The following is a 15750-nucleotide window of genomic DNA, read 5'->3' as shown; positions in this document are numbered from 1 at the left end:
ACCTGGAAAACATTAGATTAGGTAAAAAAAACTTATGTATGTTAAGACACAATAAATGATAGATATGTCAACAAATATTTGTCGTCTCACATAAAACTTGCTGGTTAAAAACAAATATTAAGCAAAATACTTTACTTTGAAGTTAAAAAATGTCATTCCTTGAAATTTCCTGTATATTCTAACAGTGAATCAATACAAAACTTTATAAAAATTAATATTCAGCAGAAATATAGAAAATTAATCACCAAAAAAGGAAAATAACACGCTTATCATGCAATTTAAAAGTGATGTTGCAAGTGCACATGTCGCCATTGATTGAATGACAGTGAATAAAAATATCGAATCATCGTCGATAACAAATACTCTCCCTTAGAATTCCTGAGAATTATTTTGCACGCATTCATAACCGATGGATTAGTTCTCGGCTGATCAATAAGTCGTATCACAACATAAAGATCAGGATTGTAGGTGGGTCACTTAATACAGACACACAGAGATATAATTATACTATATGTTTGAATTTATATATAAATTTTCTATAAAAAAGTAAATTGAATCAACTCTTTTGTGTTTGATGAAACATTTTAAAATTTCATATATTAATTATGTTGAAAAAGGGAAAAAGTTCACAAATGATAACATTCTACAAAATCCCGCGTATTTGCATTATTTGAACTTTTCAACCTGGAAAACATTAGATTAGGTAAAAAAAACTTATGTATGTTAAGACACAATAAATGATAGATATGTCAACAAATATTTGTCGTCTCACATAAAACTTGCTGGTTAAAAACAAATATTAAGCAAAATACTTTACTTTGAAGTTAAAAAATGTCATTCCTTGAAATTTCCTGTTTATTCTAACAGTGAATCAATACAAAACTTTATAAAAATTAATATTCAGCAGAAATATAGAAAATTAATCACCAAAAAAGGAAAATAACACGCTTATCATGCAATTTAAAAGTGATGTTGCAAGTGCACATGTCGCCATTGATTGAATGACAGTGAATAAAAATATCGAATCATCGTCGATAACAAATACTCTCCCTTAGAATTCCTGAGAATTATTTTGTACGCATTCATAACCGATGCATTAGTTCTCGGCTGATCAATAAGTCGTATCACAACATAAAGATCAGGATTGTAGGTGGGTCACTTAATACAGACACACAGAGATATAATTACACTATATGTTTGTATGTATATATAAATTTCCTATATAACAGCTAAAGCTTTCTAGATAACAGTGCGATAATTTTAAAATAAAAAAATATTATTTGGAAAGAATGTGAAAGCATTGCTAATAAGCACACGATGGAAAATTTACTCGTGATTTTCCTCGAAACGGAGCAAAATATTAATATCACCTCTGTTTTATTATAGATAATTATTTATTAATAACCTTAATGGAAAAATTCGATCTATCGTTTTCTGACACAGAAATGGAGGAGCCAGTGAAACCTCACCCTTCCTATCCAGTTCAGCATATTCAAAAACCCACACCAAGACCTGACTTTCTATATCCACAGCAATACAATCAACATGATAAAACTAACCAAGTTTTTATGGAGTTTCCTAGCAAGTCTTTCATGAAGAATGAAATTAAGAAACAATTCTCACCAACAAAATCCTCTACAAAACCAAATTTACCAAGTGGTTTGGGAAGTTTTTCCAACTACTACCAGTTCATGAGTGAAACGATCGATGAACAAGGTCCATACCGAATGATGGTCTTTAATGACTTCATGACGGCCAACCTCAACACCACTGCCCATGGAATTCCTAATTATGCTCGCGCAAATGGTATTTATCACTTCGTTCTTAAATAAATACATCTTACAAAGCACGGTTTATCACATTTTAGATTTTCATATTTTATAAATGAACACTACAATGAAAATATTAATCCGCAGTTAAATACTTGTATACTTTTAGCTCAAATGATTCATAAATTAAAAAGTTAATCGAACTTAACATTTTGCAGCAGAACTTTAAATTATTTTATAATAAATACGTACATATAAGATATTATTTGTAAAATTTCACGTATTTAAAGCTATAACAAACTAATGAAATTCTAAAAGGAAAATTCAAAAAAATGTTTTGGGGTTTGACAATACTGTTGATGACATCTGGAATGGTTTTCAACATATACGAACTGACACAACGCTACATGGATCGGCCGAAGCAAGTAACACTGAGCATCACTAGGAACGATGCACTGAACTTTCCATCAGTGACCATCTGCAACATGAATCCTGTCAAAAAATCTGCCCTAGATGGCCAACGGAACACAAGTTCGTTGCAACAATTTTCCTTCTTTCCAATTTTCTTTCAACTAATTATATTTTTATCTTCAAACTTATTAGTAGGTATGATTTGAAGATATTTCATATTTAAAATATGATTATTTCAATTTTATTTCAATTAAAACGTTAATTTGTTAAAAGGCTCCAATGGTAACAGAGGATCAAGTAATGACGGAAGTTCTACCAACGCACAAGGTAACGTTGCGAGGAGAAAACGACAAATCAACACTAACTACTATTCAGCCAGTACATTTTTTAGATCTTATTAAAACATTTACATAAATAAATTTGGCATTATTATATTTTTGTATAATAATAATTATAATAACATTAAGTGATTTAAACAGTGAATGTGATGAAGTTTGTACTGCATATAATCACAATTTAAAATTTGTTTCAACTAATACCGAAAATCAAAAGTTAAATGAATGTAGTTATTTTTTTATTTCAATGTAAAACTTCAGATTGTCCAGAGAATTGGTTGTATTACTCAAACTACTGCTATGGAGAATTTTCATTGTCAGCATCTTGGCATGTTGCTAATTCCACTTGTGTGAGGTTGTGAAAATTTTTTCTGCGCATGTTAACGATTGTTATATATTTTTAATTTTTTTAAATGCTATTATGAACTTATAAGTTACAATTAAACCTTCGTGCCAGAAAACACACTTGCACATTATGTATGCACGCGCAAGCACCGCATCATACCGGTATGATGGTCATTGAGTTTCGGACAGACAGTATTCGAACCATGCTTAAAACGCCATACTTGGCACTTCTACCGGCTTAGTTGAATAGTTAATTGAATAATTATACTTTTTTTTATTAATTAAATTAAAATAATTCATTTTTCAAGTAATCAGGCTCAATTACTTAGCATCACAGATCAAGAAGAATTTGACTTTGTTGCAGCAACAATGTAAATAATATTTTTTTTGAAACAAAATTATGCTTTGAGAACTTTAAGTTATTTTTAGAAAAAAAACAACTATATATTTAGATTATTTATATATTAAAATTGTTAATAAATATTTTAATCGTATAATTGGAATATTTAAATATTATTGTTGATTAAAATTTAAATCATTATTAATTAACCTACTTTTGTAATTTTTACATAGCAAGATAACAATATATTGGAAATAAAATAAATTTTTTGAAACATTTTCAGACTGGATGCAAGTTTGCGTAGTGCAATTTGGCTTGGTTTGTTAAAAACAGATGGTAATGTCGTGAACAGTGCCACATACTATACTGATGGTTTACTCAATGATCATTTGGAACTGAAACATCATATGATAATCTGTATTTTAAAAACCTTTAAAAAATATCAAACAGTCAATTGTAAATTTATAAATATATATCTATTATAATTGGCAAACATTCACACAAATCATGTAACATTTGAAATACAATTTTATAAACATTAAATCATTTTTAAAGTAAACATATTTTCTACTTAAAAACCAGGCAACAATACACCATTCCGCGTGTACACTGTTAATTCTTTCGATGAAGCATCCATGTGCATCAGACTTGAATACATTAACATGATATTCTTAGATCCATCTTGTGATACCAGCTACAAATTTGTATGCAAACGAAAAGGTACGTAAATAGGTAACACAGCAACATTTGTAAATTTGGAAAAATTTGTCAGGTGTTTAGGTCGAACATAAGCCAAATTTTAATTTATTATATTATTTACTTACTTTAACAAAATCAATCAGAAAAATAATAAATACTTACTATAACCGTTAATTGTTTTGAAATATAAATTGTATATATGTACAAACAAGCCATCTATCACAAATTTGAACTAAAACTTAGCTCAACCAGTTGCAACAACTGCAACTTCTACTACAATGATAACTACATCAACCACAACAACCACAACTACAACAACCACAACTACTACTATAACTACAACTACAACCAAAACTACAACAACAACAACTACTACTACCACAACTACTACTGCTACTACATCAACCACAAAAACAGTCTTGACTTCAACTACAACAACCACCACTACAACTACTAATATCACTACTACTATTACTACCACTAATACTACTACTACAACTAGTTCGGTTTATACTTTTACAACATCAACTATAAAACCAACAACAATAACAACATTAATAACAACAACTACGTCTCAGTCAACAACTGCATTAGCAACGACAATGAGACCAGTTGATCTCATGTGTTGCTGTACATGTTGTCTAGCGAATAACAATTACGACGCACAACATTGTCGGTCTAGCAGCAAGAGCAACATGGACTCAGCAAAAAATATGGCCTATAGACAGCTCAGCTCTGTCGTCAACCCATCCATCTCTACAAATTTCGAACCGCCAACGATAATCAACGGCAGTCAGTTCAACAGGACGACTCTTAGCGATAATTTTCAGAAGCAAGAACAATTCTTCGAAAGAATTGCTACACTGTCGACTTCTGAGCAGAAATCTTATGGGTACAGTGTGAGTGACTTGATAAACTACTGCACATACATGGGGGAACGGTGTGATTTATCCAAGTCAGTTGCAGTTGAATCATTTTTCAGTGGTCTTATTCTTGCATGTCTTTGTTAATTTATTTGTTTTGAGAAAATTTTTTATATTTATACTGAATATCAACACCATACATTTTATCCATAGTCATTCAAAATATATTTTATATGCACACACAAACACGCACCAGTTTCAAACGGCAGAAATGCATTGTTATTTTAGTTAACTCGTAATATGATCTTTTGCCACATTGAAGGGCTTTCAATAGTCCATTCTTCGGAACGATCGATATTGATATGAACGAGAGATTTGTACTAATACCTCGTTCTTTTGTGCTAATCGATGAACTTTTCGTTCATGTCTTGTCTCAGTTGTTGAAATAAATAGACATTAATGAGAGTAAAATTGAAAACGTTTTCAAATTAGAAATTTTATAATTATCTCAACATTCGATCAATGTTCCATGTTAGACCACGGATAACAATAAATTTTTACAAGATCTATCAATATTAATTTTAATTTTGTTAATGATCTCGACTAAGATTTTTTTCTAAAACCAAAAATCATTATTGGCATCACTTTGTTCAAAGGCAACATTTATTTTAAAGCCATTAAAAAATCTAAAATTAGAAACAAATGCTGTGCCAAAATCAATTTTATTATTAACTAATAATAATACTGATTTTGCCAAACTTAGTGCCGCAAAAAACAATCCAATTTGTTTTAAAATTATTAAAATTTTCTTACTCAAAAGATTAATATTTGGATTAATAAAATGTTGACATTATTTGTATTACAATTATACTTCAAACAATTTGTGAGCAGTGATTTTGAAAGTTTCTACAACCCCTTACACGGGAACTGTTATGTTTATAACTCTGGTTGGAACGATTCCAAACAAATAGTGACGGCCACCAGGGAAGGTCCAAAAAACGGTTGGAAAATTTATTATTGAAAAATTGAATAAAAATTGATGAAAAATACGGAAAAAACATTGGTAGAGTTGTAGCAATTTAATATGAAACATCAAAAGGTTTGGAGATGGTTGTGAATATCGATCAGATGGATTACGTGAAGCAAGCAGGAAGTCTGGCAGGGATCCGTGTCGTCATCCTCGACCAGAATCAGATGCCGTTTCCTGAAGACGAGGGAGTCTCAGTTGGCCCTGGACAATTAACTTACATCAGTTTACAACGGGTAGTATACATTAAATTCTTTTAAAATTTGAGCCCGTTCATTAGAAGAAGGACATGGGACTCTGGTTATTTTAAAAATCTTAAAGATTGTATTTATTAATGAATAAATGGATCAATCAAATTGATAACTCTAAGCACGAGATAAATCGGTTGGGCTCTCCTTACGGCAGCTGCACCGAACAGTTGTTTGACCCATTCACCAGTGCATATTCCGCATTCTACAACGTTCAATATCGGGCCAAAGTGATTTTTATCCATTATCTTTTTTTCAAAAACTTTCTATTGATAACAATTTAATACTAAAAAATTATTAATTTTAATAAATACAAACTTTTGGCGCCAAAAATGATGGCGATGTGCAAATGATTACGTAACCAGGGTTGTGAGTACACGTGCTATCAAAAAAAAATTATGCACGAGTGTGGATGCATAGATTTCAGTTATCTTAATATAACTGCCTTAATGGAGAATATCAACGCCGACAACATGAGCTTGTGTCAGTCTGGGAACTTCGAACAAGGTTGAGTGGATAAAATTTAATCACAACATATCACTGTTATATTATTATCATATCAAACTAATTATTTGTTGACTTGCTGCAAAAGTTTGTGTTTACTTCATACAATTTTTTTACAAACGAACATGTTTCTCGAATCATTTCCAGACGAATGTAGGTATGCAATAAAAATGAAATTTATGAATAAGTCACTGACATGTGATTGCCCTGAACGATGCAAGTTAGAAAATTTCTATCAATAATATCAAAATTTTTTGTAAAAAATATAATCAAAATTAACATTGTTACAGTGACGTGATCTTTGACAGTTTTTCCTCGTATTTGGACTGGCCGATGAAAAGCGAGCAGGTTTCAATTAACTTTGTAATATTAATATATAAATTGTTCATTGTTGTTGTCAACTTCAAAATTACAAACTAGTTTTAATTTTCGTTAAACAGGCTAAAATCGCCCAAATGTATAACCTGACGCAAGATGAAGTAGTGACAGACAACCTGCTGAGAGTGGTCATATACTTTTCCGACTTTCACGTTCATGAGCTGGATGAAGGACCCGCTTATGAAGTATGGTTACTGTTTTATGAGGCTGAGATTGTTTAATTTATTTTGCTCATCAAATTATCTTGTCAGTTGGTCCAGTATCTCTCCGACTTGTGTGGAGTTACTGGTTTGTGGTTCGGATTCGCTATGATGACGTTCTTCGAATATTTCGAACTCCTATCAGACGTTATTGTTTTTTCTATTTTCAATATTTTCCGTTTGTGTACAAAAAAAGTAAATTGAATCAACTCTTTTGTGTTTGATGGAACATTTTAAAATTTCATATATTAATTATGTTGAAAAAGGGAAAAAGTTCACAAATGATAACATTCTACAAAATCCCGCGTATTTGCATTATTTGAACTTTTCAACCTGGAAAACATTAGATTAGGTAAAAAAAAACTTGACTACTGATTAATGTTTATGGATCATGAACTTATTCAGAATAAAAATCTAAAGAAGAAGTATACATGGCATAATAAATAGTAAAAAGTGCTCAATAACAGAACGATACATTTTTTTGAGTAATATGATATCGTTTTAAACCAGTATATAGATTTAACCAAATTTATTAAGTTATTAGGTTTTAACTAGGTAAAAAACTAAATCTAATTTAATAAATCTGAGCGATAAAGTTTATATGTTACGTGACAGCCCTAACAATATAACTGGTTCATTAACATTAAATTTCCTTCTTCAGCTGTTGCATGCATGCTCACCGACTAGTAAACGTTTTATTTTGAACAAAAGTTTTTGAAAGAGAGGTTAATTCAAGATATTTGCCAGTAACAAGTAAATTTGCAAGAGAACCTTAGCAAACTTAAAACAAATTCCAATTTTCAATGAATGAGTGTCTGTAATCTTGCATTAAGCCAATTAGATAGATACACTTTAACCTTGACCAGAAAGCCAGAAAGCGATAAACATCCGCTTTAATTTTTATTGATGGCTTGAATGTTCAAAGTTGAGATAATTATAAATATCAAATTTTTTTCGTATTGAAATTAAATTTATATAGAACTCAATCTCTTAAGCATAAAAATTTATAATTTTATAATGGAATTCTTGAAGTTTTTGAAAAACAGTATCCGAAATCGACCAAATAATTAAAATTATTAACTGAATACTCACTAAAACTTATTTAGTTTTGGAATATTATATAGTTTATTATTCCGGTAGTTTTCACCAGATTCAAGAAGTATAATCAATCTCTTGAGCATAATAATGTATAACCTGGTGATGGAATAGGTTAAATATAATAAATTCATTAACAGCGTGGTTAAGTATTTAGAGTAGGTATTTAAATAATTAAATAGTATTTAAACACTCACCCCAGTATTTAAGAGGTATTTAAAATACTCAATAAAATGGCAGTATTTAGACAGTATTTAAATACTTTTGCATGGTATTTAGTATTAAAAAAAATTTAAACACTTTGACAAAAAATTGCTTCATCAATCATCTATTCCATGTTGTATATTCTTTGATATTCTACATATGTGATGGGTATGTTCTATAAAATAGTCTGTGCAAACTGCTTTAATCTGTATTTTTTGTATTTAGCTTTGTTAACAGTGAATCATTGCAAGACATTTTTCGTTTGGTTTGCCCTAGTCTTTCTATTATGTGTCGACAGACGCTGCAAGTAAAAATTAATAAATTGATTTTGGAAGTGCAGGAGACTGTACGGAATCAGCTAGAAGAGGCTTAGTATGTATGCACAACTGCAGACCTATGGAGTTCATCCAACAGATCATTTTTAGGTATAACGGCTCACTGGTTTGTTGTTTCAAGTCTAGAAAAAAAATCTTCTGCTCTAGCATGCCTGCGCTTCACAGGGAAACACTCATATGATAAAATTGCTTCAGCAATAAGTCAGACACATGCTAGCTTTAATATTGAAATTAAAGTGTTATTCACATGCAATGATAATGAATCAAATATGGTGAAGGCATTTAGTAAGAGTTTTGCAGTTAAAGAGCAGTTATTGTCTGAAGGTGATAAAGACTTTGAGTTTTATGGTGATGATGAAGATGTTTCGTTTGACACGGCCAAAGCTACTGCAATTTGGAATTCCACAACTTTAACGACTTTAACGAAAAAGCCCACGATTCCTTTAAGAAATGCCTTATTACAGGGAATTGACAAACGTTTTGAACTTATCTTAGTGATAAAGAATTTCTACTTGCTTCAGTGACTCATCCTCGCTTTAAACTGCAGTGGATAGATGATTCAAAACTCAGGGCAAAATGCCTGCAACTTTTAGAACAATCTGTGTCTACTATTAAATCAAGTTTATCAGAACCGGTTTATAAAAGCAGGATCAATGACAGTAAAACAGAAACGTTCTTTGACTTTGATGATGAATTATCCACAGAACAATCGCAACAACATTTTCAGTATCACTTTATTTTTAGATGAATTCTACTCACTCGCTGAATCTCTCTACTCTTTTTCTATTCCTTTCTACATCTCTGGTGATTTCAACTTGCACTTCAATAATTTATCATGTTCTTACACTTGTAGATTTAATGATATTTTGTCTTTTTAACTTAACTCAATATTGTTCTTTTCCTACCCATACTTCTGGTAACACTATTGATTTTATTATAGATTCATCTTTTTCTAAGCCTATCAATATCTCTGCTAGCCCTGTTCCTTATTCTGATCACCTTCTTATTGAATCTGTTTTTTCATTAGATTTTCTTCCTTCAAATTCATCTATGTCTATTTCTTAAAGATGCTGGTCTTCTCTTAATAATCTGAATTAATTTCTTCAGTGCTTCCCACGATCCACCACGGCCAGTCAATCATCGACAGGAAGAGTGAGTTTCAAGGACATCTGGCTTCTATTTGCCATCAGAAACAGGTTAGATTTCATCTGATTAGTTAATCAATTTAACTTTAATCAACTTAATCCAAATAAATTATTTTTTAGTTGCAGTTTTTAAATTTTATTTCACAAACTATCTGGTTGTTATCCTCAGGTGCAGATGGTTGTGAACAAGCTGAAGGAAAATAACAAGATAAATTCCGCCAAACACAACATCGTTGCCTACAGACTCGAGACTGGGGATGGGAAGGTTATTGGCGACTCATTTGACGACGGAGAACACCAGGCCGTGGGCAGGATGCTTCACGTCTTGGAAGTTAGCAACTTATAATCATGTTTTGTTTCATACTTCTTATTTTAATGGGTTGAACTTCAGAAATGAATTCCTTGTTCTGAAACATTAGGCTCATCATCAATCATATTGTTACTGCCATATAAATATTCAAAAAATTTATAAAACTTAAACAACTTTTATTTTATTTCGCAATATAGAAACATTGATCATATTATAAATCATACTTTTAAAAATCAGGGTAAACTTATAAATATTCAAATTATTAATAAATATTATAATTTTTAGCAGATTGACGCGAGAAACGTGATGGTGGTGGTTATTCGTTGGTTCGGAAACATCCTACTGGGACCGGATCGCTTCAAACCCATCAACACCTGTACTGGAGACATACTGGAGGAGCATGGGTATCTACAGCATAAGGTTGGGTTTTTCTTTTCTTACATGTTTATTTATGTGAGAAATAAAAAAAATTACAAGTGCTAACTATAATTTATATTATAATTAGTAGTAATAATAATATTTTTATAATTGTTATTATGAATAATAATTTTAATAGTTCAATTTTTTTAATTTCGATTAAATTCGTATTTTGCAGCTTCCAAAGAAGACCAAAAAATCACCCCCAACTGTCACAGCAGTAATTGATCCCACTAAAAATCAGAAAAAAGTCCAAAAGATGATTAATAATACTCATTCCTTTGTATATGTGTGTATATAGTCATAATAGTACATAATGTATGTGTTATGCCGGTACTGCAGATGTTTGTATAGGTATAGTCATATCCATGCGTATAATATGTCTTTGGTGTGTGTGTAATGCTATATTGTTAGCACATCGTAAATGTTAAGTACATATTATGAACGTAATGTTATAAACGTTGTAATGTTTTGTATATGTTGTAAAAATATAGTCATGAACCCTGGAAAAAAGGTGTTCGTATGTAATTTAATCAAGGGTAAAAAGATACCATCATACTTTTCACATAAAAAACAAAAAATGAATAAAAAATTGTTCTCAGATTAATGGTGTTGCTAGAAGTTCGTACTTTCATCTACGTCAAATAAAAACTTTTGTCTTTTTTTGACGATCCTACTTTTCTCTTTCTTGTTACTTCGTCAGTCTTATCTAGGATTGCTATTGTAACTTGCTCTATTATGATCTTCCTTATTCTATACTCATCCTTTAAGTAAAGTTTATAACTCTGCCGCTCATCTAATTGTTCGTGCCCCTTTCTTTTCTCATACATTTCCATATCTTGTTCTCTCGCACTGGTTATTGATGGATTGTTTTTGTAATAAAGAAATTTTTTAGGTTTTAAATTAAATTTTTTTTAATTATTATTCAGTGTGGCAATTAATTATTTGGTATAAAATTAAAAAAATATAAAATCGACATTACCGACATGGATATATATATATATACATATATATAAATATATATATATATATATATATATATATATATATATATATATCATTATATCCATGATTACCGAAAATAATTTTAAAAATTGAAAAATTGTAGGTTCTGCTTCAACCCATAAGGAAGTGTTGTATATTGGTAATAGGCCTCCCCTTGTTTTTGACTCGAACGATAAAATATCACCCTCCAACTCCCCTCCGGAAGAAAGCTTCTTGTTCGACCGTTGAAAGTGAGCGAAGGTTGTTATATTTATTCTAGTTATATGTATCAAACAGTATCTTATTGGACAAAGTAGTATCATAAAATAAAGAAAGGTACTTTTTTCAAAAATTTAAAAAATTCTCAATTTGATTTCACTGCGATATCGATGATGATGATGATTGTGACCTGACTAATTAAAAAACATCAAATAAAATTTATAAAATAGGATGGGTATATCATGCATATTTACGCATGTTGGCTCAGCTTGGCTTGGCTCGGCTTGGAATCGGATGTTAAGCAAGGTGTGGTCTCAAACTATTTTGAATTCTCCCCGAAAAATTTGAATTGCGTGCGTACATATGTAGCACTGATTACTGTTGCTATTATAATTAATTTATATAATATATATATATATATATATATATATATATATATATATATATATATAAAGCGAGCAAAATTTTAATATAAAAGCGCTTATAAATCTACGTATATTGGCTCAGCTTGGCGTGGCTTGGCTCGGCTTGGAATCGGATGTTAAGCAAGGTGTTGTCTCAAACTATTTTGAATTCTCCCCGAAGTAACTAAAATCCATGTATACAACTAATTAATAAGATTATATGTTTATATAAAAAAGCAATATAGCAGATTCAACCAGCCAATCAGAAAGTTTCGAAAGCGTTCGTTCGAAGACGTCAATTTAGTACGGTTAGCATTGTGGCTAAGACTGTATAATAGTTTAGTACATACTTTAAACAAGTTTTTTACTGATGTGAATGATTGAAATAATGAAAATGTATGGTTGAAACGAGTATAAATAGGAGCTGAGACAACATGAAATACAGATCAGGCATTTTGCTTCGCTTGAAGCAGTCTGTCTGATCTTCTTTATTTTATTATTTTTAATTTTTATTTATTTTATTATATAGAATTATATAGAATTATATAGAGTTATGTGGAGTTATATAGAGTTATATAGAGTTATTTATGTTGCCTGTGGTTTGTGTGTTTGTATGTTGTATTTTTTTTTATATTTTAGGTGCCTTCTATAGCATTCGCTCATACATACATACACACATGTTTGTTTGTGTGGTAGTGTTTTATGTTCTGTTTTACTCTATTTTCTCTTTCTTTCTGAGTCTTGAGTTAAGTTAATGAAAGTTAGGTGAGATTAAAAATTAATTATATACGTAGGCTAGGGCATAAGGTAAATTAGTTACATAGGTAGGTTAGGGACTTCTATTCTTTAACTCTACTTGGCGGTGTGTTATATAGAGTTATATAGAGTTATATAGAGTTATATAGAGTTGTATAGAGCTATATAGAGCATAAATCCTATATAGATACCTTTCTTTGAGCTTTGCCCACCTCTGGTCTAATGAACTCAAAAATCTTCAGGAAATTAATTGAAATCTGTAATATGCCGCAAAATATGATATTTAACCAAATAAAATATCGATAGTAAATAATGTATTCATGTTATTAACCTTTGAAACTTAGAAACGTGTTGCCATTTTTCGCCGTTTTCTTAAAAGCAGTAAGCCATTCAGCCAAATAGCAAAGCGACGGCAAGTAATTTCATGGATCCGGCCCATGGATATATAACTACCTTTTTAACTACCTTGGATTGTTGCTGGCTTATTGGTTCTTATCAATACTTAAGAAATTGCATGGGTTTTAAGGAAAAAGCTATATAAAATATTTACTTGATTTATTATGTTTAAAACAATGCAATTAAATCAAATTATATATTTAAAAATTTTTTTTTTATATTGAATATAAAAATTGGATTTTGTCCGATGAAATACTTACTGAGCTTACTGAAGCCATGGGTTGACATACTAGGATTGAACTATAGTCACACTGTTGAGTTTTCTTTATAAATAAGACGGCGTAATTAGATTAAAAATTTTCATTCGACCAACTATTTTCATTATTTACGATAAATATTTTACATTCTGATGCTCATAGAAAGTGGATTGCTGCAATCGTACGCTGGCTTACAGCGGTGGCCTACCGGGTCCCATCGAACTCTATGAGAGCGGTCATGCCGTCAGTCTGCCTGAGTTCGTTTCGTGAAGAATTCCACGCTGAGTAGTCGCCGAATGCAAGCAAGATGAGGACGGAGAGTGGCATTTTATGGCATCAGCAATCCACTTAGTATGAGCAGCAGGATGTAAAATATTTATTGAACATGAAGGAAATAATTGTTAAAATAACAACTTTGAATTATTTACGCCATTTATTTCATAAAAAAATCAATACAAATTTAACAAGATCGACCATTTCTAATATATATATATATGTATATATATTAGTTTATTTAATGCTAATAAATTGTAATTATTATATATTAGTGCTGATGTTTTAATAATATTAATTTTAATTTTACGGTAGTTAGTAAATTTGGTGCGTATAATAATAACCAGGCAACGCTGTGAACAATTTCAAGGTTCAATGGCTGATTGTTTGATTATTATTTAATTGATTGATTGATTATTGATTGATTGATTCAGCGGTTGATTGACTGGTTAATTGATAGTAAAGTATCAAAAAGTATCTTATTGAACAGGAATCATAAAATGAATAAAGATACTTTTTTCAACAATTTAAAAAATTCTCAATTTGATTTCAATGCGATACCGATGATGATGAAAATTTTTATAATAGGATGGGTAATTCGTTGCGAAAACGTTGGAGGAAATGACGTTAACACTAGTTATTTAACTGCATGGTAGGGAAATTAGGCTGTATAGAGGTTATATTCGATTCCTATCAAAAAATATTTTAACCAAACATCATGCGAACACAAAACTAAATAAAGAAATATAAATATGTAAGTATATAAATTTTGGCATATTTATACATTCAAATTTTACAAGGTATTAAGGTGCGATCTCGAATTATTTTGAATTTTCTCAGAAAAATTTAAACTGCCTGCGTACATAGAAGATAAAATTAATTACTGTTGCTTTTATAATGATGGATTTATATGATAAACATAAGAAAGTACATACAAGATGATCATGAACTAACAACGTATCAAAGAAAGGAACCGACCTTGACATTTAAAAAGCTTTTTAATTTCATTTCATTGCGATATCGATGAGGATGGTGATGATTGTGACCTAACCAAAAAAAAACAGGACACGGTGATGATTATGATTCTACAAAAACATGGCGGTACTGATGATGATTCTTCAGAAACAACATTAAAAAAAATTGTACATAATATGATTAACAATCCTACAAGATCCAGTCAGCCAATCAGAGAATTTAGTTTCTCTCTCTCTCTCTCTCTCTCTCTCTTTCTCTCTCTCTCTCTCTCTATATATAACAACAAAAATTTATGTAATAAAATATAGACGTATCAAAAGTAATATGGCAGATAAAACTAGCCAATCAGAAAGTTTCGTTGAAAGGCGCTCCTTAAATTTGTTAGCATCGTTGTTAACGACTTATATCAGTGTATAGCATACATTGACTAAACTTTTTACTGATGTGAATGATTGAAAGGATGAGGATGTATGGCTGAAACGGGTATAAATAGGAGATGAAAGAACGTTGAAATCAGATCAGGCGCTTCTGCCAGAAATGCCTGATCTCATTTTTTTATCTTTATAATTTTTTTAATTTATTTTTATTTTATTTTAATTATATAGAGTTATATAGAGTTGCGCGGCTATATATGTTTGTCTGTGGTTTGTATGTTGTATTTTTTTTTATATTTTAGGTGGGTTCTTTAGCGGTTGCTCCTACATACATACAGCATGTTTGTTTGTGTGGTAGTATTTTATGTTCTGTATTACTCCTTTTTCTCTTTCTTCGTGACTCTTGAGTTAAGTTAATTAAACATAGGTAGGTGAGATTGAGATTAATTTATTATATAGGTAGGCTAAGGCATAAGGTAATTTAGTA

General features: G+C 30.5%; 2 protein-coding genes across 2 annotated transcripts; both read left to right on the top strand.

Annotated features, from left to right (window-relative positions):
- Positions 1-1748: 1748 nt before the first annotated feature.
- Positions 1749-6549, top strand: HELRODRAFT_92396 (hypothetical protein; the record flags this gene model as incomplete). The annotated part of the gene is made up of 6 exons (XM_009016591.1): positions 1749-1806; positions 2088-2371; positions 5051-5095; positions 5870-6025; positions 6160-6267; positions 6403-6549. The coding sequence occupies 6 exons, from the start codon at positions 1749-1751 to the stop codon at positions 6547-6549; spliced, it is 798 nt and encodes a 265-aa protein (XP_009014839.1).
- A 3313-nt stretch (positions 6550-9862) lies between these two features.
- Positions 9863-10616, top strand: HELRODRAFT_135638 (hypothetical protein; the record flags this gene model as incomplete). Its single annotated transcript, XM_009016590.1, has 3 exons — positions 9863-9949; positions 10068-10229; positions 10494-10616. Coding segments are annotated over 3 exons (372 nt in total), but the record flags the coding sequence as incomplete, so codon positions are not given.
- Between the last annotated feature and the right edge of the window lie 5134 nt (positions 10617-15750).

The sequence above is a fragment of the Helobdella robusta genome, assembly GCF_000326865.2.
Source record: "Helobdella robusta unplaced genomic scaffold HELROscaffold_187, whole genome shotgun sequence".
In the NCBI taxonomy this organism is placed as follows: domain Eukaryota; kingdom Metazoa; phylum Annelida; class Clitellata; order Rhynchobdellida; family Glossiphoniidae; genus Helobdella; species Helobdella robusta.
Note: the sequence above shows the minus strand (reverse complement) of the source record. Positions and strands in the feature narration are given on the sequence as shown.